Here is a 23719-nt window from a genome sequence, read left to right as displayed (position 1 = left end):
ACAACCTTCAGAGCCTTCCCACTGTCCTCCAGATAAACTCCATACTCCTTTCCAGGGTTTACAAGGCCTTTCACGGTTGGGCACTCACTCACTTTCTCTCACTTTCTGTGAATACCTTGAGTAATGTGTTCCGGGCATAATGGCCTTCTCCTTTCCTATTTAAGTATCTAAAACATCTGGCCCCAGGAACTAGGAGACTTGGGGCCTATTAGTGATTACCGTATTACCACTTAGAGTCATTTACAAAGAACTGAACTTTGATCTCTAAGGCCCTTCACAGTAGATCTGAATGGTAACAATTATTTCCTGCCCCCAGGACGGCCTCTCTAGAGGTCTGATACTTAAACATGTCACAGTGAGATTTCTCCATCCTCTGAACTCAACATCTAGCTCTGCATCATTCATTCAGCAATTAACTGCATGAGACCATATAACACCTATTATGTTATAGAAACTTACATTACATCTTTATGTTATAGGCATAGACAACACAACAACATAACAAGAACATAACAAGTTTTAAATTACACGGAAATTTTTCAAGACACCAAGATGTATGATGGCTTGAAATTTCAGTAACTATCAATAAAAGACAATATCAAGGACCCTCTTCTTCCTCTCTTTCCACTAGGCCAGTGTCCTGGCTTTATCTCCAAGCTACTCCTGACATCATGGTTGCAAGATGGCTATAGCTGCTCCAAGATTTACATCTAGACCTGACAGTATGTTTATTAACTAGCATCTCCCTTAGGAATGAAAAATTCTTTCCCCAAAGGCCCTGAGCGGATCTCACTCCATATCTCATTGGTCAAAATTCCATTATATGCCCATGTCTAAATCAGACACTGGCGAGAGATCTGGGACCACCAGCACTGGCTCAGTCCAATTACCCTTCAACATTCCCTGGATCTCCAAGCTGTGCAGAGGAGCAGAGGAGGGGTTAACCCAGTACTTGGGCTTCTGTCAGAAAGGAGGATGGTAGGGTATGAAATTGGTTAGGCAACCCCCAGGGACTGAGACAATGTCTTTCCCTCATGTGTGGACTTGTTTCCAAATGGACTGCAACCTCTCTGGACCACATTTCAAGTTTCCAGTGGTTCTACACTGGATCCAGCACGTTGCCTTACATAAAGCAAGTGTTGCATAAAGATATGATCAAAAACTAGTTTTCTGGAATTCACTGAATCCAGAGCAACAAAACACCTATGTATCATCAGAAGGGAGAATCACAGGGGTCACTTTCACAGAGGACCTATTGTTGTCTCGGGATTTGTGGTATCAAGATTCTTCTCTTTAAGAGTCATTATTCTGTGTGTTCCTCCAGGTAAATCATTAGTTACCATAAGATACAAAAGCACACACGCATACACACACCCTCCACATCTTTGACTTGTTGACTGGAGTAACAGTTTCCCATAGTTCTTTCTCTTATGCTGTGCTCGATCTTTCTGTAATGTCCCGAGTTAAACAGGGCTGATAGTGACTTTAGTGGCAACATTTACATGATGTCAAGATGACACTTTCGGTCCCAAATATCTTTCCTATTCTTCCTGAAACTCTTTATTTTCAACACACAGACTGAATGGCCTTTATTTTGCTGAATGTCTAAAATTCCACCATGAGCAGCTCATCTCTTTGCATTAACAGGCTTTTCCCTTTTTATACTCCCATGGCTTTCAGCACACTAAGAAAGGAGCAGTCATCACATACTTTAGAAGGAAGTCACTTGAACTGACGCATTCTCTGACTCTTGGTGGTGAAATACACCTGACTTGGTGGTCATCACAAAACAAGGTGGTACAGGCAATTCTGGAATTTTAATTTGCTAGGAAAGAGAAGGTGCAGTGCTAATATTTAAGCAATTACTTCCAAACCTGGCTGCACAACAGAAATGTATGAGTAATTGTTTTTAAATACTGAATCCAGAGCCCCAATCTATGAATGTGAATCAAAACAGTGGCTTGTGAACCAATATGTAGGAAAGAAAAGCTTAGTCGAGGTTGGGCCGGTGTAGCTGGAGAGCCATGGGGGAGGGGAGTTACCATATCAGCTGGTGGTCTAAGGTGGTTGAGGGGCTGAGATGAGAGAGGTCGTTGAGGCTGGGTCCCAGAAATGAGAGATTACTTCAAACTTCCCTTTTTGTTATAAAAACTTCCCTACTTTATAGTTTTACTTGGGGTTGTCTCTTTTAACATAGGACAATGGTGAGTTGCAAAGGGATGAGAAAAAAAAAGGGAAAAAGCATCAAGGCAGTGAAGGCCAAGAAAATAGTCTGGAAAATATTCTAACACCAAATGTGGGATGATCAGGTGCAGTCAGAACACAGAAGGGTGTGTATAGGTGCGTGTACATGGCTCTGGGGTGTGTGTATTGTGAGTGCGCGTATGTGCAGTGTGTGTGCTTGTGTGTAAGTGTGCACAGGGGAGTGTGGTAGAGAAGAAGCTGAACAGGCAGGCTGCGGCCAGATGGCGAAGGACTTTTTCTGACATGTCACAAAATTTGGACTGTGCACCATGTGAGATGGGAAGCCACCAAACGTTTGATGCAAAGGAGTGATTGGATACAGATAAGTGTTTAGAAAGATACCATTGGTGACAAAGCAGAGAATGGAGTGGAGAGATAAGAGACAAACACAGGAGAACCAGCTTAAAGACAGTGGGAGTCCAGACACAAAAAAGCAAGGGCCTGAACTGGGCAGTAGCAGAAGGCACATACATGAGTTGGGGAGAGCAGACAGAAGTTAGAGACAGTTTGTGAGGTTGCAGACAAGGGAAGAGATCCCTGGTTTCCATGTTTGCAGGATAATGCTGCCATTAAACAATAATAGACAATGCAGGAAAAAATTTCAGAGGACGGATATCTACTTCAGTTGGGGACATGTGGAGTTGGACATGCATATAGGGCATCCAGGTGGAGATATTTGCTAACAGATGGAAACACTGATCTGGAACTCAGGAGAGGAGTCTGGCTGGAGATGCTGACTTGAGCGGGGAGCAGGCCCAGAGGGAGCTGGTAAAATGAAGAGGAGGATCCAGCATGGAACTCTGCAAACACCAACAAGCACTGGGCCAAACAGCTGAGCCTGGGAAGGAGACTACGAAAGGAGAGCCAGGAAAATAGGAGACAAACAGGGAGAACAGAAGCCAGGGGTGGAGGGTGCTTCAGGAGGAAACAGCTGCCAGATTACACACTAAAGGAGGACCTGCTTACTAAGAGGGAAATTAGAATATTTACCGCCTGAGGGGAAATTAGGGATCTGAAAATAGGGGGTGATCCGGGCAGGGTACCAGAGATAACAAGAGATGAGGCTAGGCAAGGATTATCCTTAGCCAAGCAACACACTAGACAGTTGCAAGTGATGTCGTGCATTTTAAAATCACATTTCCCTTTTCCCTATAGACCTATTACTCAGTTTATGGATTATCCAGGCCTCTTATGGTCTTTCTTTTCCATCCTCAACCTGCCAGCTACCATTTCAATGATTGCAAGCACTTAAACCAAGGAATGATCAATGAAAAGTGATAAACATGAAACCAAACCATGAGCACTGCTTTTTCTTAAATACCTGTGAGAATGTTTACAGAAAGCGAATTTGAATCTACGTGTTAAAGTGAGATTTGATGGTTTTAAGTTTCTACAGTGGTTGGTGTGTGCTAGATGTAGAAACGCATACACATATGCGCCTTTTACATTTTAATTTTTGGTATTTATATTACACAAATATATATGGATATAACTTATAAGCAACTACATGTGTGTCTGTTTAGTAATGATGAGTACTCAACATTTTATACAGATAGGGTCATGCCATAAAAAACTGCAGCTGTCACAAACCTAGAGCTTTCAATTATTCATTTTAATCTTGGATATTCATGGTATCAAAAAATGATGCTGTTTCCCTGGGAACTTGGGTTCAGATAACAAATGACGAAGTTTTATTATGATTACCCCGAATTAAGAGAAAACCTGTTCCTTGAGTATGTAAATATCTGGAGCAGGAAGAAGGAGGAAATATACAAACTATTTGGACAGATGTCATTTTAAATCACCTCTGCTGGCTTGCAGCGAGTTGCGCTTGTTAACCAACTCCAGGTAAAGTCTCTGGACCTGACTTCATGCCTTGCGGCACTACATTCCTCTGAAGTATTTCTCGCTGCTGTTTAAAGAACAAGCCTCAACACTTCAAAGATAAGAAAATGATGTTATATTTCCATAGCTTCTGTTAATAATGGGTAATTAAAGAGTGATGAAAGGCTTGCATTGAAATGTCCATTAGCTCTTGGGAAGGTGGTGGTGTCCAGGAACTGATTCTCAAGGTGAATCCAACTTTCTCTGAAACCCCTAAGTTAGGGTTGATGGCCCCTCAAAACACTCTTGGGGTCCCAGGAGAGAATATCTGTGAAGCACCAGACCCAGGGTTAGACAGGAAAACTAACGATGCCTATTCTCCGCTGGGGTCGTGTTATTTCTCTTTCTCTCACCTGGAGAAAATGCTACAGGGTCTTCTGCATTAGAATTCTTTCATGATAACAACTGGTTAAATGCCTCAAAAGAGGGCAATCTAAGAAAGATTTCTCCTCTTGGTAAAACACTTGAAAATCAGAGACCACTTTTTTTGTTTGTTTTGCTTTGATAGCTATTCAAACTATTATATACAAATGCGACTCCCCCCACCCCACCTAACCCCAAAAGTAAACTAAAGTTCTTGAAGTAAGCACACACGAGGCTCTGGAAAATGGTCTGGAGAAAGGAGCCTTTTTTTTTTGACCGCACCTGGCAGCACGCGTGATCTTAGCTCCTCGACTAGGGATCGAACCCGCGCTCCCTCCACTGGACCGCCAGGGAAGTCCCCTGGGGAAAGTACTCTTGATGGACTGTGGTTGCGCCGCAGCTGGGTACCCCCAGCTTCATTTCCCCACTTCGTGCAAAAGGAGTCACGCGACGGGTGGGCCCGGCTCTCAACGCCCTGCCGTTGGAGCTGCAGCTGCGGGTAAATCTCTCGTTGCGGCGCCTACGATTCAGAAAGCGGAAAAGAACTTTTCCTGGCCTAAGTTTATATCCGTCAAACAGACGACGTTACAACAGTAAGAAGAAGGCAGAAGAGCGTGAAGAATTCCCCTCTGCCAAATATTGAAGAGGCGCTTGGTTTTCCTACGTCCCCTAAGGGAAGAAACATCCGTGCTGCGTCCTGAAGAAATAGGGACATTATTCACACCCTGGGGTTGAAAAATAAGCATATTGGGCTCCCAGGCTCCTGCAAAGCCACCAGGCATCGCCCTGAGGGGCAGGCTGTCTCCCAGGACCGGATTCCCGGGACGCACAGAACCTCCGGGTCCGGGTCTGGCAGGGCACCTGTCTGAGCCCAGCAGCAGGATTCTGGATCTCCAGGCGCTCCACTAATCTTTACTCCCCCATGCATGTGTGCGCGTGCGTGTGTGCCTAAGAGCGAAGCGCGTATCGAGCTGACTTTGAAAGGTGCTTTACAGACAGGGTGAGCCGTGCCTTATGGGGACACCAGGCGAGGGAGAGCGTGAATGGGGAGTCTCTCTCCATCCTGCTGGGATGGCTAGGCGCCTGGGTCCACGTGGAATCAGAGCAGAGACGCGCGCCACCTGTGCCTCGCTGGCGCAGAACTCCTCTCTTTCGCCCCCGGGACCCACGCAAGTTCCTCCTGCAACTCATGCGGAGCAAACCCGTCGCTTACCTTGATTGAGCACTAACACCAGCCGCAGCAGTGTGCCGCCTGTCCGTCCTGGCCGCATCCTGAGCCCGCCGCCCCGGGCAGTGGAGCTGCTCTGGGTTTGCACGGGGACCCAAGGACCCGGAGACTCCCCAGGAGCCGTACCGAGGTCTTCTCTCCCGCGCCCGGGTGTGAGCAGGAAAAAGTTGCCGGGCAGCTCCCGGGGCGCCAAGGCCCGCCCCTTCGCCTCAGCAAACACCCGACCTGCCCCGGCCCCGCCCCAGCCCCGCCCCGCCGCCCGGAGAGCTGCACCTGGGCTCCTCCACACCCCCGCAGACCTCACCTCCACCCCCGCACACCCTCCCAGCCCAGGGATCCAGGAAGTGGTGGGGGTGGGAACCTCGCCCCTGGCGGCTTTTCCTGCCGGGCGCAGCAGACGGGCGAAAGCTCGCCGGTCTACTACCGCACCCCTGATAGCCTGACGCTGGCCCGCGGGGGACCCGGGGTCCCCGAGCGGCCCCGGCCGTCGTGCAGGCCTTCCGGCTCCCGGCTCCTGGCAGGGGTGGGAGGGCTGGGGGGAGACGTGAGCCTCAGCCACAGTTCTCAGGGGCTGCGCGGTGCATGCCTTCTCTGCCTTTCCCAAGTGGGTGGAAAAACGGACAAAAATAAGCGCACAATGACCAGGTTAGAAACTAACTCGACAGGAAAGAAGATCTGCCCACAAGTTATGATTATCCCGAAATGATGTTTAAGCAAGAGCTGCTGCAAGAGCGCCGTGTGTGTGTGTGTGTGTGTGTGTGTGTGTGTGTGTGTGTGTGTGTGTGTGTTATAAATCCTCATACCTTCCTCTCCAAATAAGGAGCTGATTTGATTGCCAACTTTAAGCGATTTACTTCAAGACACACAGAAGAGTGAGAACCCCCGTATGAACTCGTGATTCTTTCTGTTTGTCTACATTACATCGTGAGCATTTTCTTCCATTATTTCAGGCTCAGATCTGGAAAGAGAACATTCCATAACCACTTCTGAGATTTTTACTTCCCAACCTAAGAAATAGAATATTCACTTTTCTCTAAATCTGATTTTTCCTCCGAAAGTTCACCCACAAATTCCCAGCACATTGTTGAAACCAGAATCCTTCCAGTGACTACTTTTATGAAGTAATCAAAAGTTTTAATAAACTAAACTTAAGGATTTGCTGATCTAATCATTATTATTATCACCATTCCAAATCTTTATGGAGCAGGTACTATCAGGAGGATGGGATACTGGCATACTGGCATACTGGCATACTGCCACTAGGAAGCAAAGTGGTTCAAGATGGGAAGGACTTAACTGGTAAAAATCAAATGCTCCCCTTTACCATAGCTAGGGCTGGAGTCTCACAGATGCTACTGCTTATAAATCATGACTATAAACTCAATACATTTGAAACCAAAATCTATGGCCCCTGGTTGTTTCCTGTTTTCTTATCCGTCACTTGCTACTTACTAATCCTGACAAACACCTGAAGGCATTTTTTTTCTGTGCTGTCGATGGTACTCACCTGCTGACTAAGACTCCATATAACACCTGAGAATTTGTAGGTGGCCGCTCACTAACCCTGACACCCAATCGTGGCTCTCCTCACAGACTTCTTGCAGGAAGTCAGCCAGGTTTCAGGGAGATGAATATCTGTCTGTTTCCTTCTGACTCACTGAAATGTGAGTAAGTGTTTGGAACAGACCCTTGTTTGGGAGGCAGGAGAGTTCCCTTCATGTGAGACAGGAATCTGTGCTTTGTCTCAGAGCGCTGGAGAGGAAAATGCACCCTTCTTCGCTTTTGTGCTCAGAACCAGACAAATTAACATCCTGGCATGAGGTACAGGATAAATCAGGAGCTACATTTTTCCAGAGCAGGCAACAATGTCAAATTTCAAGAAACAAGAGCCAACTCCTGCCCCACATTAACTTTTTAAGAGTGTAAAGGGTTCCTGACACAAAACAGTTTGAGAACTTCTGCCTTAAACTTCCTAGGAAATATCCTGCCTAAGTGTAATTTTTCTGGACACCACATTCTGAGCTGGAAATAAGATTGAGGGAGGGCTTCTCAAACTCTTTGGTCTCAGGATCCCTCGGATGAATGAATATAAAAAAATGTGATTATATATATGATGGAATATTATTCAGCCATAAAAAGAAGGAAATTCTGCCCTTTGCAGTGACATAGATGAATCTAAAAGACATTATGCTAAGTAAAATGAGCCAGATAAAGACAAATACTGTATGATCTCACTTACATGTGCAACCTTAAAAAGCCAACATATTGTACAGAGAGTAGAATGGTGGTTACAAGGAGCTGGGGTGTGGGGAATATGGGGTGATGTTGGTCAAATGGTACAAACTTTCAGTTAGAACATGACTAAGTTCTGGAGATCTAATGTACCTCATGGTGCCTATAGTTAATAATACTGTCTCATATGCTTGAAATTTGCTAAGAGAATAGATCTTAAGTGTTCTTACCACACACACAGGAAAAGTAAATATTATGAGGTGATGAATATGTTAATAAGCTTGGTTGTGGTTATCATTTCACAATGTATATGTATATCAAAACTTAATCTGTCCATTTTAAATATGTACATATTTTAACTGTCAACTACGCCCTCTATAGAGCTGGAAAAAAATATCGAAGATCCCAAAGAACTTTTGTATATGTGAATTGTTTCTATCAATGTTTACCATGGAAGAAATTGAAATGGATAAATTTTTCAATATTTATGTGTTAATTAATCTTAAAAAACAATAAAACTATTACATGTTAACATAAATAATACATTTTATGAAAAATAACTCTATTTCCCAAAATAAAAGAATTCACGAGAAAATGACATTGTTTTACATTTTTGCCAAACTTTTTAATATCTGGCTTAAAAGATAAACACTTGGATTCTCTTATCTGCTTCTGCAGTCAATCACTGTAGATACGTAGTTTTGGTGAAATTATATGAATTACTCTGTCATTGCACAGATTTATAGCTGGAAAAATAGAACATACTTGTGGCTATTCCTCTGATACTGCACCAAGATTCAACAAGTGGTGTTTTTAAAAGACTAGTTGTGAAACTGTGGGTTAAATCCATTTCACCTGCCTTCACTCATCAAAGTCTTTTTAAGACTTGCATGCCCTCCAAGCTGCACATAGCCTAAATCATAAGATGTTTGCCCCAGTGAGTTGTTTTCTAGAAACTTAGAGTCTGCTGTGTCCAGTCTGAGCTGAGCTGGTTGAGACTGGATAGGACCACTGCTCCTTCAACTGGGCAAGTGTCCTGGGTGGCCTTTGGAAGGTGCAGAGGCCTGTAGCTTCTTTATGCTTGTGCAGAACAACGATTACCACACCTTTTTCCAATCACGTTTCCCCATGCTCTCCACACTCCCCATGCTTCAGACCACCCTGCTTCTTTATTCATTATCCCATAAATAGCCCCAGCCCCTTGCCTTCAGGGATGTGGACTTGAGATTTGCTCTCCCATCTCCTCACTTGGCTGCCTTGCAAATAAACCCTCACTGTGCTGCAAACCTCTGTGTCTCAGCCTTTTGGCTTGCCATGGGTCTGACAAGATGCACCTGGTTTGGTAACAGTTGCAGTGTGAAACAGGAAGCCATATCAATGAACTTTTCCTACCCTAGTGCTGGTTTGCCACCTGGGAAGTACCCTGGGTGAAATTCGAAATTGGCCCTTCACAGAGAGAGTATAATCTAGTGGGGGAGACGGGGAAATAAACCACCAGCCGCAGGATAACTTCTAATGGATACAGGCAGAGAGTAGCTTAGGGCCACAAAGGGGGCCATCTGACTCAGACCTGGAGGATCTTGGAAGACTTTCTTGTATAAGGAACACTTATGCTAAATTTAGAAGGACTCCACGTGGAGTCAGCTGCATCTAGTTCAAGCTGAGCTGGTTAAGACTGAATAGGAACATTGATCCTTCAGCTGGGCATGCCCGTACAGTCAGCACACGGAGGGCAAGGTGAGACCCAAGAAAGAGGCAGGCCACTACAGATTGGTAGGTGGCAGTTTTAATAAGCAAGGGAACTTGCATATGAGGCTTGTCTTGGGTAAGATGAGTGGATCTCTGTGCCCTCCTGCAAGATGATGAGTTTATATAGAGGCCTTAATAGCATTCAGTCACATGTACAGTTCAGATGGTCTCAGTAACATTACTCTCTCAAGGCTTGGAGTGACTCCTGCTGTGGGAACAGTGGATAGAAGGTACTGGGGGGCGGGGAAAGCCTGTGAAATTGCCTTGGTCCAGCTCACAGTTATCCTCTCGGTGACCTCCTCCAGCACCTGGTGCACTAAACTTCATTGGTCCGTTGAGTATTTTGACTAGATCTCATGCAAGATTTTGTCTCATTGTGGCTTGCATTGTTCATTCGGAAAACACTAGTTCATGGAGTGATGCAGCTCTTTGTTGATACATCTCATTACACGATATCAAAAAACTCATATCGCCACCTATCTCATGAGAAAAGCCTTTACATATCGGAAAGCTGTCGAGCTCATGCTGGCAGATACACATTTTCCAAACTTCTCATTTTCATTTGAAAGCTTGAATTTTATCATTGGCAAAATAGACTATTGGTTGTTTCACTTGAAATGAAAGGCCCACTTTGTTCATTTTTGAGAAATGTCTGTGAAATACCCAAGTCTGGATAATCATAGTTTGTCTACCAGTTGCTCTTTCAAGTAAAACTGGTGTTCCATGTGCATTCCTGAGACCACCGTTCAACTTCAGTGCACAGCAGAAGTGCTTTGTATGTACCACCCGATTTCCTCATGCAAAATATAAGACATGTACTCGAGTCAAGATTTAATGAAAGTAATAATTTTTACGGTTTTGTCAAGGACATTCTCAAGTAAAACTAGCCTTCCTTCCCTCCCTCCCTCCCTCCGTTCCTTCCTTCCTTCCTTCTCCTTCCATTCTTCCTTCCTTCCTTCTTCTCTCCTCCCTCCTCCCCTTCCCTTCTCTTCCTCTTCCTCCCTCCCTCCCTCTTCCTCCCCAACTCTCTCTTTTCCCTCTCACCCTCTTTCTCTCTCTCTGCTAGTGCTCAGGGTTGAAGAATGCAACGATTACTCTTACTGATCATTGTTCTTGCAATGCAAGATCAGGGCACCATCCCATTGCACCATCAGGGCAAACATGAAAACAGTGAAAAATGCAACTAATGTCTCAGTATTATTATAAAAGTAGTTTTGACCTACTGATCACTTAAAAGGGTCTTTAGGGCTTCCCTGGTGGCGCAGTGGATGAGAGTCAGCCTGCCGATGCAGGGGACACGGGTTCGTGCCCCGATTCGGGAAGATCCCACATCCCGCGGAGCGGCTGGGCCCGTGAGCCATGGTCGCTGAGCCTGCGCGTCCGGAGCCTGTGCTCCGCAACGGGAGAGGCCGCAAAAGTGAGAGGCCCGTGTACTGCAAAAAAAAAAAAAAAGTCTTTAGACACCCAGGGACCACATTCTGAGAACAGCTAAGAACTCTATTCCTCCCTTCAGCTCTAGGCAGGAGTTCTGGGGGAGGAGGCTTAGATGAGTTTTTCCCAGCATTCCCTTCTGATCTCTTTTTATCTTCATATCAGGCTCTTCTCTGCTTATCTCATTTCCATGTATACATTCACTTAAACCACAAACCTCTGGTTTTTGTCCTCAGAGCTACCACCAGGCCTCCCGGCCACCGCAGTGTATCGATTCTCTCTTTACCCTCTACCCTGGTTATCGATGTCATCTCCTACCTTCTGTTCCATTGCTACTCTCTTTAAAGCCCTTTTGATCTTGTACCACGAGACAGTCTCTTAAATCGTCTCTCTGTGCTTTCTCCATCCCTGTTTCCAAACCACTTTTTATACCATCATCACAGTTTTCTTTCTAAAATGCAGGATTTGTCTGCTGAAAATCTTTGGACGTCTACCAGAAAAAGTTCAAGTACCTTAGCGTTTAAGCTCCCACTTGAACCCCAACCTGCCTCTGCCATATCTCATGGTTCCTCCCTACACTTAGGGCAAATTCACCCATTCACTGGCTGACCTCTCCCTTCTTTGCTAATTTTAGCTATTTTTTCCACCTGGAATAGTTTTCTCCCTTTTCTGCATTTCTTAAAATTCTACTTCAAGGCTCCAATAGAATTGTGTATTAGCTGCCCAGCCTTTCCATCTCCTTTATTCATAATGAATTATTCTTTCTTGGCTCCCATCTCCCACAGTTTAAAAATAAAATCTTTCTTTTGTATGTATTATGGTGTGACTTGAATTTAGTTACATGTGTATACTCCACCTTCGCACTTAAATGCTAGATCTCTTAAATATATGTTTATATCACAAGAGTCTACTCCTATACCTGGCAAATAAGTTCCTAAAAATAGTTACTAAATTGAAATGAATTCCCTAACAGTTTGATATTCCTCTCCCTAGACCTGAAAAAGGCAATGAATGTGAAATTCTGTGTAAGTCCTGAAAATTTTGAAATGAAGTAACCAGTGGCTCCTCAAATGTCACCCAGTAAATCCATGACAAGTCTGAGTGACATTCAGAATCCACTGAGTTTGACTCACCATGGGTGTCCAGGTGCTGGTTGAGTTGCATAATGTCCAAAAGTAAGAGACATTTCAACTAAAAAACAAACAAAACAAATAAGCAAAAGTAAAATACTTCTATGTTTCTCAGTTCTCTGCACTTATCAATATACCTACACATTTTAGATTGTCCGTATCTGTCTTCATACGTGTGCCAGATGCACAAAGGGCCGGCTCTGCCTGTAGGTCATTCTGAGGTTGCCGTGACTCCTCCAGAAGTCACTGACTCACATCACCCTGCCTCCTAGTGATACGGGTAGACACCTGACCCCAGCTGATCGATCAGACTGTCTCCCAGGGATTTGTATTCAGGGTATAGATTCTAGAGACTTTGCTGACTACATGCACTAGAATTCATGCTCACCCGGGGCAACCATTTTCTTTAATGAGTATAGAAAAAGCCAGTCTGTAGCTATTCATAGAAAACAGAGATGCAGAGGTGAAAGGCCTAGAAACTGAAGCACACATGCGCTAGGGAGAGAGGGAGTGGGAAGCGAGCGATTGCTTTAGTTATTACCTCTTTCTATTTTCTGTTTCCAGTCATTTGTGAGATCTGCCTGCCCTTCCAAACTTTATTTCCATGAAATGCCCCAGTATCCTCCTAATATTTTTTCTTTTTCTTTTAATCTGGTTTGAGTAGGTTTCTATGCTTAGAACTAGCTTACCTTTAAGGCATATGTGTTTCTCCAATGGGAAATCCTTGAGGACAGTGAATACGTCTCATTAACTTCTTTTACTCATGGTCCCTAAAACAGGGCTTGGCATAGAGCTGATGCACAATAAAGGTTTGTACATTTGCTCAACTAAGGACTAACGTCTTAATTTATTAAGGGAAACCAGAGAAAAGGAGTTAAGTTTATCTCTTAGAACTTAGGAAAAGCTCGATGAAGGGGAAACATTATTCATATATACTTTAGATTCTTTTAAAGAAATGCGTCATATGATGGATCCAGCCAGCTGTATGGCTCTCTGCTGTTCTGCTTTCTCGGGAAAACTTAGTTATGTTTCAGTTAGAAATCAGCTGTTTTTCAGAGGGGAAGAAATCAATCTTACTTGGTCTAAGTCAAAGAATAGTTAAGTGAATGGACATGAGGAAATTTCAGAGAACCCAAAGACATGAATTACAGCCTGGTCTTAGGGACCTAAAGTGGAGACTGGGAAGGCAAGAACACAGTTCATTCTATAACTTTTAGGGATTGTGTGAGTTCTTGGCTTTGCCTTCCTGTGTGTACCTACTCCATTCTCCTCTCTGTAGACTGACTTCCTCTTTAATTACTCATCATTTCCAGTGTCCTGTAACTTCACCCAGCAAGTACCTTTAGCTTTCCATGGCCTATCTCTAGTCCTGATTCTATGAGACCTAAGTTTAACTCAATACGCGGTCTTCTTTAGTTTGACACACTCATAAACCATTCACGATATCTTTTTTCTTAAAGTCCTCTGCCAATCTTTGATTCTTTAGGTAGCTTTTATTCTTTTCTGAAACCAAGACCCCTCCTTTCTCAACCATTTGGCAATTTAACTTTTAATGCATCCTATGAGTGACATTAACTCCTATCTTATTTGAAGATAAGATAACTTTGATTGTCCCATTTGGATTGGAGTCAATCCTTTTGGATGGAAATGAATTTCAAATGTTTAACATCAAAAAGTCAAACAGAGCCAATTTTGCCATTAGGATTCATCTGACTGGCAGGCCAGTGAATTTTGTTTACACATCAAAAGAATGAAAACAGTGAAGATGGGAGAGCCTCAAAAGATTTTGAACTTAAATTTTGCCAGGAATCTCAGTCTTAATCATCTAATCTAAATCTTTTCTGTTTCTACATCCCTTATTATGCTATGTGAGAAAGCAACAGCTACATTCCTGCCTCACAAACTTTGGTCCATTTCATGGTCTTGTAATATTTGCCTCTAAGTTTCTTGTATAATTCTTTTCCAGACTTTCTCTCTTTCTTATAAATTCTTATAGTTTCTAACATGATCTTTCACTTGAATTAAGTTGAGAATCTTGCAATAACTTTTACGCATTCACTTAACATTTATTTAGCACCTACCATGCACAAAGTAATGGGCTCAGTACTGTGGTGAGGACCAAAATGTTAACTGCCTGTCCTCAGTGAGCTTGAAATCTCATTCCCAAATATTATCCTTAGAGTCTTGCTCTAGCTGAAATTATATGAAGCATATGAGCAGAGGATACGGAAGTTCAGTCTGGTGTATGCCATTCAGTTCAATGAAAGAACATTTAGGCCCATTTTCTTTAGATTCAGTATGAACCTTTATAAAGGTATAGTTACATGAGAGGTGGTTTATACCATTGAAAACCTCTAAATCTGAAGGTCAGTGCAGATGGTTCAAGGCTTAAAGTTGAGGGGATTTAACATTTTTCAAGCCCTTAGAACAACACATTTACACATGCTACACTAGGGTAAGGCCATTCCTTTTCTTCTTAGAGTTGCCACCCGTGACATGTACAAAGAGGTTGTAAACTGAAATTTGTCAGCTGCCAGTCTCTGAGTACAAATGCGATCCCATTCATGCAAATACCCAGATGTCCTCCTCTCACCGTATAGGGCCCTTCTTGAGTCCCTGGGCTGTGACTTACACACCTGTGCTCGGAGATCAGTTGCGACTGCTGTTGGCCCCTACAGCTTGAGAGTGGTTCTCTCCTCAACCACCAAGTGTGTGTAGATCTCTTTCCATTTTCCCTCTTGTGATAACTTCAGACTTCATGCTGCCACACTGGCTTATGAATCTGCCTAAAAATGAGGAGGCTGCAACCTCCTCTCAATCTGACAGTTTCTTAGAGGGATTCCCCAAAAGGCTTTCTTTTGCTCCAGTGTGATACCCAGAGCCAGTCAGATATACCTGTGGCCATACTTCCTTCCCCCTCCCCCAGGGTGCATATCTGCATCCTGGGAGGCTGAGTTTCAAAGCATTCAGACAAATTACCACATTATATCCAGAAACGCTATTTCCTCCTGATCCTTGGCTTTGTTTCTGAGTCTGGCTCAGCAGTTTTTCCATCATACTTCCTTGAATCTTGGCTTCTGTTCTTTTCCATTCTCCGCCTTCTCCTTCCCCAACTACCTAATTCCACATGACACATATGACTAAATCTCATCTCCAACCCGAGCACAAACCCCTGCCATATACTTATATATATATATTTTTTTTTTTTTAAGCAGAAAATTATAATAGTGTTATATTTGTTTTTTCTTTAATAATTGCATTGAGGTAGAATTGACATGTGAACTGTACATACTTAAGTTATATGATTTGATAAGTCTTGGCATCACATATTTATATTTTGAATAAACTTTTAAATAATATTAAAAATTTTTTTAAAGTACCAACACTCTTGTGTAGGAGTGTGTGTGTATGCATGTGAGTGTGTGCTCCCACATGTGTGCATATTTGTGTGTGGGGTTGGAGGGCGAGGAGGATGTACTCACAGGAGGCAAGCTAACTTGAGGATCCAGAGTCTGGAGGGCTAATCTTACAGACCCACACATCCAGGGGAGGAACTATCCCTGGGACATAAATCAGGTGTGAAATATTAATCCAAGAAACAAGGGGTTTTTCAGGGGGAGATATTAATTTGAGTAAAGCAAGGTGTCAGCTCTAAATCCCAGAGCAGGGGGTGGGGGGAACATATTAAAAGGATTACAGAGAGAAGGGTAAACGGTAGTATCATACTAGGAATAGAGTAAAAGATAGTGCTATATTTTGGCTAAGTTATACCACAAGTGGTGTGGTAGATAGCTTCCTCATTTCAGCAAACACAGACTGGATTATGAACCAAGAGGAGGGACTGACTACAAATCAGAAGCCACAGAAGTGGTTCAGAGTCACCACAGAGCATGCCACTTTGACATAAAGGTTATTTTGAGCCCAAAGCAATTGAGAATAAACAGACTGAAGAAAGACCCTGCTTTCTCCTCTCTACCAGGAAGTGCAGGACAATTCTTAATCACCAGAGATAGCTCTAGACTTACCAACCAAGAGAGGGCACCAGAGAAACCTATATGACAAGCCTTATTAACCAGCCCTTTTCTTTCGTTTCCCTGTATATTTACCTTTCCACGGTTTGCAACCCATAAAAGCCTAAACTACTTTTCCTTTGTCTTGTCATTTCTCTACAAAATTATTGTGCTTTGTTAAGATGCTATATAAACCCCAAGTTCTAACCACCCCTCCTGTTGGAGAAGGTCATCTAGCAGATGTGACCAGTGGTTGACCCTCAAGCTGGACAGGCAACTGGAAGCTCCTCACCTCATCCCCTGTCCTGGGAATGTGTGTTCCACCCACTTACCCACACTAGGAGCCCCTTCAGGGATACAGCTTTGAGAGACTAATGTGCTGTTGAGACCAACTAGACTGTGTATGTGACTGAACCTCTTTAAGGCCTCTATGTAAACTTTGATGATCCTGGCAGGTGACTGTGCATTTCTACTCATCTTGCAGGGGCCCAAGACAAGCCTTGAATGGAAGTTCCCTTGCTTTTTAAATCTGCCACCTACCAATCTGAAGCGGCCTGCCTCTTTCTTCGGTCTCTCCTCGCCTTCCTAAATGGCAAGGGACCAGTTTGCAAACCAACACCTTTGAATTACTCATCGCTGAGTTTCCCATATATATGTTCCATGCACATGTTAATAAATTTTGGCTTTTTCTTTTCTTGTTATTCTATCTTTTGACAGTCAGATTCACAGGGGCCCAGGCTGTGAACCCAAGAGGGTAGAGGGGAAGAGCACCCTCCTCCCCGCTAACACCACCAAGCATATCCAAATGATCAATATCAAAAGCAGAAACAGCCAACTATGACCTGGGCACCATACTATGCAGTCTGGACCATCTTCCTAGTAAGAGGAGCAAAGGAAAATGAGGACAGTCTTGCTGCTGATTGATATCTGTGAGATCTACATTCTAGTGACCCACAGAAGATCAGAGGAAAGATTTAGGTCTGGGGGTCCTACACATCTCTCAACAGGACTTGATTCAGAGAAATCTTATTGTAAAACTCCAATCCATTTACTGTATGCCTCTATAACTGCTCTCATGCCTGAGAACCCAAGGGTTACACACAAATGCTTGGTATATTACAGGCAGATCTCATTTCATCGCGTTTCTCTTTACTGCACTTCACAGGTTTGCGTTTTTGACAAATTGAAGGTTTGTGGCAACCCCGTGCCGAGTGAGTCTATCGACGCTATTTTTCCAACAGCATTTGCTCACTTCATGTCTCTGCGTCACATCTTGGTAATTCCCACAATATTTCAAACTTTTCATTATTATTATGTTTGTTGTGATCTGTGATCAGTGACCTTTGATGTTACTACTATGACTTGCTGAAGGCTCAGATGATGGGTAGCATTATTTAGCAATAAAGTATTTCTTAATTAAGGTATGTACATGAGGGGTTTTGAGACATAATTGCATTACACACTTAATAAACTATAGTATAGTGTAAACATGCCTTGTATATGTACTGGGAAACCAAAAAAATTGTGTGACTTGTTTTCTTGCATTATTGCTTTATCGTGGTGGTCTGGAACGGAGCCCGCAGTATCTCTGATGTACGCCTGTATGCACTGCTGCATGTAAGTTGCCTTTTGTTTTTGTTTATGGTCTATTTCCACCCCCAGCCCCAAAGTAGGATTTCCTTATATACTCCTCTTACTGGCTCTCAGTAATTGCAGCAAAGCAACAGAACTTCCTGTATTTCTCTTTGAGTTGTAGGCTGCAGAGATGAACATGAGGATGGAGGGGAAGGTCGGTGACAAGCATCAGTGCTGATTAGAAAAGATTAGATCAACCAGTTGCTGAATCACTTTCTATCCATTGACACACAGTTTAATCTGAACCCAAACCAAAACTAACTCTTGCCATTTCTATATGCTTAAAATTATAGATGTATGTTCTATAAACTGCGGCAAAAAGAAAATGTGTCTATTTTTGACTAAAAAAAATTTGTTAATGTCAACCACAGTGGGAATTACATTTGAAATAGTTTAAAAAATTTACTTGGAATCTAAAGGAAAAACAATTTTCTTGTCCTAAGTTATTACAGAAATTTAAAATCTATATATCTCACTAAGAAGGCAGTGAGATAATTATTTGACTGTCTACCATGTGTTAAGAATGTATGACATGCCACATGTATTATTATGTTAAGTTTATTTTCTTTTGGCTTCTCATAACAACTTTATGAGCTATTGTTATGATGTCCATTGTGTGAGTGAAGAAGCTTATTCTTAGTGGGCCAAGGTCAGGAAACAGGGCCTAAGAATGCATACCTAGTAAACAGCAGAACGGAGATGTGGACCCAAGCCCCCCAGACTCCAAAATCCATTCTCTTTACAGTATATTGCAGGGCCAAATTACACTTTGAGATACAAAATCCCAGCTTACACTCTTCAAAACTGCATTATAGGGAAAAGAATCACATAAATGTATTAGGTCGTTTTTGCAGCATTTAGGATCTGAGCATTTCAGCCTGGTCAGTACAAGTAAATATGTAAGAGAAATATCTGTTCTGTTTCATCAGTTTCTAGTCAAGGAAGCCATATGGGCCTAGATTGAGAATATCTTTTAAAGATGTGATTAAATATGAATAATTAGTCTCTCTTCTTTCCTTTCCTAGACATTGTGGCATTAATATTGGCATTTAGTTTCCTTAAATTGCATCCTAAAGTCCACATCCACCACAGCTCTTTCCCCAGATGTCATTTCTGGAGCCTAGAATTTAACCCACACACACCCTTGCAATCTCCTTTTCTATAGACTTATATTTTCTTTTCTTTTTTAATGTGTTTTTAATAAAATATCTATTGGAGTATAATTGCTTTACAATGTTGTGTTAGTTTCGGCTGTACAACAAAGTGAATCAGCTGTATGTATACATATATCCCCATATCCCCTCCCTCTTGAGTCTCCCTCCCACCCCTCATCCTCATTTCAGAAGTAAAGACAACACAGCACCTTTGTACTGAGGATGCCAGCGGCAGGACATGCCAGGAGCAAGAACTAGAGGAAGAAAATGGCAGATGCCCCTTGATAACAAAGAAGCTGTATTTTTTTTTTTTTTTTTTTTTTTGCGGTACGCGGGCCTCTCACTGTTGTGGCCTCTCCCGTTGCGGAGCACAGGCTCCGGACGCGCAGGCTCAGTGGCCATGGCTCACGGGCCCAGCCGCTCCGCGGCATGTGGGATCTTCCCGGACCGGGGCACGAACCCGTGTCCCCTGCATCGGCAGGCGGACTCTCAACCACTGCGCCACCAGGAAAGCCCAGGAGCTGTATTCTTGAGCATGAGACAGCCTTTTGGGGAATTCCAGAAAGAGCTGGGTTATTTGTACCTAATGTCTTCATCTCTTGAGAACCTTACAAGATTTTCTCTCCAGATCATATTTAAGGTTGTGCCTCTTTAAAACAATCTTGACTGGAACTTGGTGAGCCTCTTTCATCTGAAAATTCTAAATTTTTTTCAGTTCAGGGAAATTTCCTTCTGTTATTTCATTGACTATTGCTTCTACTTTCACCTCTACCTTTCCATCTCTCTAAATATTATATGCATAGTGGGTCTTTTCCTTTTCAGTATTTTTGTTGTTGTTGTTCCTGAGAACGCTATCTACTTCTGTCATCCAGCTTCACCATCATTTGAGTTGCTGACTTTCCATCAGTCTAGATATTTATAATTTCCATTTAAAAATCTTTTCTTCTTATTTTTCTTACCTTTGTTGTGATATACTGTCATTACAATAAAATGTACTAATTTTAAGTGTGCAATTTGAAGAGTTAGGACAAATTTATATAGTCATGTAACTATCACCACAAACACAACGGGGAACTCTTCCTTTGCGCTAAAGAATTTCTCTCACGGCCCTTTGCTGTCAATCTCCACTTAGTATTATTGATAGAATTAAAAAGCATAATGTTGACAAATTCCTTAGCCCAATGCCTGGCATGTGAGATATAGGCAATAAATATCAGTGTCCTCCCTTTTCCCCCTTTCCTCTGAGTAAAATGGGAAACTTCACCAAGCCTCACCAGCTTCATGCAAAACTACCTGCTTCACATCCTGCAATTCCACTCCTGGGTATACAGCTGGGAAAAATGAAAACACTAATTTGAAAAGATACATGGACCTCAATGTTCATAGCAGCACTATTTACAATAGCCAACCCAAATGCCCATCAACAGAAGCATGGATAATGAAGATGTGATATATATCACATCAAGAAAAGAAAAAGAAGAAATTCTGCCATTTGCAGCAAAGTGGATAGATGTCAAGAATATTATGGTTAGTGGAATAAGTCAGACAGAGAAAGACAAATACTGTATAATTGATATGTGAAATCTAAAAGATAATACAAATGAATGTATACGTAAAACAGAAACAGACTCACAGATATAGAAAACAAACTACTGGTTACCAATAGGGAGAGGAGGGGCAAATTAAGGGTATGGGATTTAGAGATACAAACTACTAAGTATAAAATAGATAAGCAACAAGGGTATATTGTATATCACAGGGAATTATAGCCATTATCTTGTAATGACCTATAATGAAGTATAATCTGTAAAAATACTGAATCACTATGCTCTACACTTGAAACTAATATTGTAAATCAACAATACTTCCATAAAAAAATTATTAGGAAACAAAACAAAATAAAACTACCTGATCGCTCGCATGTCCCAGCTGTAAACCTCTTGCAGAATACAAATGACTCCATTTAAATATACAGTCTTCATTCATGATGATGTGGTCCATCTTAGATGGTAGAAAACTGAGGTGCTGTCAAACAATGCACTAATTGGAATCTTTGCACAATTACCCACCTTATAATGGTGAGGTATGCAGAGTGGGCAGGAGTGAAAGAAAGGTTTGAAAAGTGTGTGAAAAGGAACAACAGATGGTACTTGGGTGCAAATAGAATAGAAAAGTCTGAGAGTAAAGGAAGAAAATAGCAAATGAGAGACTCAGCATGTAAAACTAAAAAGCCCTGGGCCTTTCATCAAGGACGGTTAGATTCTTTGGCATGGCTAATTTCCAGCTCCACTAATTACCATCTAATGGTCAATTCTGGAGGCTCTTCTTTATTTTCCAGGTTGGGCATTTCCACGCTTGCCTTTGGAATGCCATTTGAGATTCTGATATCTAAATGAATTCATGCCACACATACTCAGTTGAAAGATACAACAACAACAACAACAAAAATATCTGGGTGAAATGGCAGCTAAAGACCAAACCTGCAGATGTTTCAATGCTGCTTTTATTAATTCAAGCCAGTACTTGCCAGTCGAGTACTAACTAGAACTCTGGCACATGACCAAACAGCATTCATCTGTGAAGCGGCTGGCAGCCTGGGTGCTTGCCCTATTATTTCTGAAATCAGGAAGGAATTGGACCATTGTAACTAAACTCTGTGCAGGTCAGAGATGCTATACACTTTTAAGACGCAAGTCTCAGAGTGAGATGACTCCATGATTCGGCTCTAATCCACACAGAAGTTTAATTTCAGGCACCAATGAGTTCTTGAAAACCTGCAAGACAACTAAGTCAACTCAAGTATAAATCTAGGATTTCTATATATTTAGAGGAATTCCAGGGGTCTCCTTCTCCCTCATAAGGATAGAATCTTCCCAAGTCTGGAATTGCACTCATCTTAAAGTTCATTTTGCTTGATATTAAGATAGCTACCCCCAGCTTTTTTATGGTTACTGTTTGCATGGTATATCTTTTCCCCATAATTTTCCTTTCAATTTATTTGTGCCTTTGAATCTTTCTCTTTTAGAGGACATGTAGATGGACCTTATTCTTTTATCAGTCTGACAATCTCTGACTTTTGATTTGAGTGTTCAGACCATTTACCTTTAATGTAATTATTGATATGTTCAGAGTTATGTTTGCCATATTACTATTTGTTTTCTATCTGTCTCCTAGCTCATTTGTTCCTGTTTCCCCTTCACTGACTTCTTTCTGTTAAGCTTGTATGATACTGATGCCAGGCCTTGTTTTTGGCAAAAATTCTTTCTTTTTCTAGGCTTGTTTAAAAAATAACCCAGCTGGTTTTGCATGATAAATGGGGCCACATTTGCTATTATTCTTAGTGAGATTACCTTTCCCATCTTTCCCTATCTACTCCTTGTTCTCTACCCTGTCCCACTGCTGCTTGAAGAAGTAGTTAAAGAAGTAATTATTTGACACTTGGACTATGGAGAATTCTAGTATGTCATGTGTATAATGGTTGTCAACTTGAGAGAATGTGGGAGTAATTTTCCTCCCTGTTGTCAACTCCAGAATAAGGGAAAGACGTTGATGGCTATCACCCTTTTAATGTGAAAGAAGAGTTAAGAAATGTAATGTTAAAATTTTTTAAAGTACAGGGAACCATATTCTCTGCGATTTCAAGTATGTCAAAATAGAAATATGGAAAAAATAAACATGTTTGCTCAGAAACAAGACAACTTAATGTTAGTAATTTCTGGTGCTGTGTAATGACTGTTTTACAATCATTTTTCTGAATTCCAAACTTTTTACAATGTGAATATATTCCCTTTAGCCCTAAATAATTTTTTTCTGACCTAAAAATTGATATTTATTTAAAAACAATTCAAATAATATAGCTATTCTAAAGAAGAAAACAGAAATCACCTCCATCCCTTTTAATGTTCACTTGTATGCGGTGAACATTGTTACTGAAATCTGCGTATGATTATCACGTTAATTTTATAATCAGACATCACGAAGGGAAAGAAAATCAAATATTGTGTCTATGCTCCAGACTTATAAGTAATAAATTTCTATATATGTCATTTATTTTACAGAGAATATATCCAGATTCTTTCTAGTACCTGCACTGCATTTTCCTCCTGGGCAAATGGTGAAATGGGAGAATTACTTACCTCACAGTAAGAGAGAAAAGACAGCACACTGGGGCCATGTACTGACACACATTTAGTACAGGACCTTACAAATAACCTCTTCAAAACTCAGTCTTTGTCTTCCATAAAAATACCTACCTCACTCACCATACTGCATAGTTGGAGGATAAAACCTTTTACAAGATGAACATGTTGGGACTTCCCTGGTGGTCCAGCGGTTAAGAATCTGCCTTCCAATGCAGGAGATGCAGGTTCGATCCCTGGTCGGGGAACTAAGATCCCACATGCTGCAGGGCAACTAAGCCCGCGTGCTGCAACTACTGAGCCCACATGCCACAACTAGAGTCTGTGTGCCACAACTACAGAGCCCACACACTCTGGAGCCCACGCCACAACTAAAGTGAAGCCCACACGCCTCAACTAAGACCCGATGCAGCCCAAAATAATAGAATAAATAAATATTTAAAAAACCAAGATGAACGTGTTATTACTACTCAAACTTCTTCCTGCATTTTCTTCTAGCCCTTATATATGAAATAACTTT

General features: G+C 42.1%; 1 protein-coding gene across 1 annotated transcript in view; it reads right to left on the bottom strand.

Moving 5' to 3' along the window:
• ITGA2 (integrin subunit alpha 2) overlaps nucleotides 1-5882 on the bottom strand; it is a 104675-nt gene extending 98793 nt beyond the window's left edge. Inside the window, exon 1 of the mRNA XM_024740322.1 lies at nucleotides 5705-5882. Coding sequence (XP_024596090.1) covers nucleotides 5705-5762 — 58 coding nt within the window. The 5' untranslated portion in view covers nucleotides 5763-5882. The remainder of the gene's footprint in view (nucleotides 1-5704) is intronic.
• Nucleotides 5883-23719: the final 17837 nt, after the last annotated feature.

This window comes from Neophocaena asiaeorientalis, unplaced genomic scaffold (genome assembly GCF_003031525.2).
Source record: "Neophocaena asiaeorientalis asiaeorientalis breed wild unplaced genomic scaffold, Neophocaena_asiaeorientalis_V1.1 scaffold57, whole genome shotgun sequence".
NCBI classification, from domain to species: Eukaryota; Metazoa; Chordata; class Mammalia; order Artiodactyla; family Phocoenidae; genus Neophocaena; species Neophocaena asiaeorientalis.
This window is presented reverse-complemented; position numbering and strand designations above follow the sequence as displayed.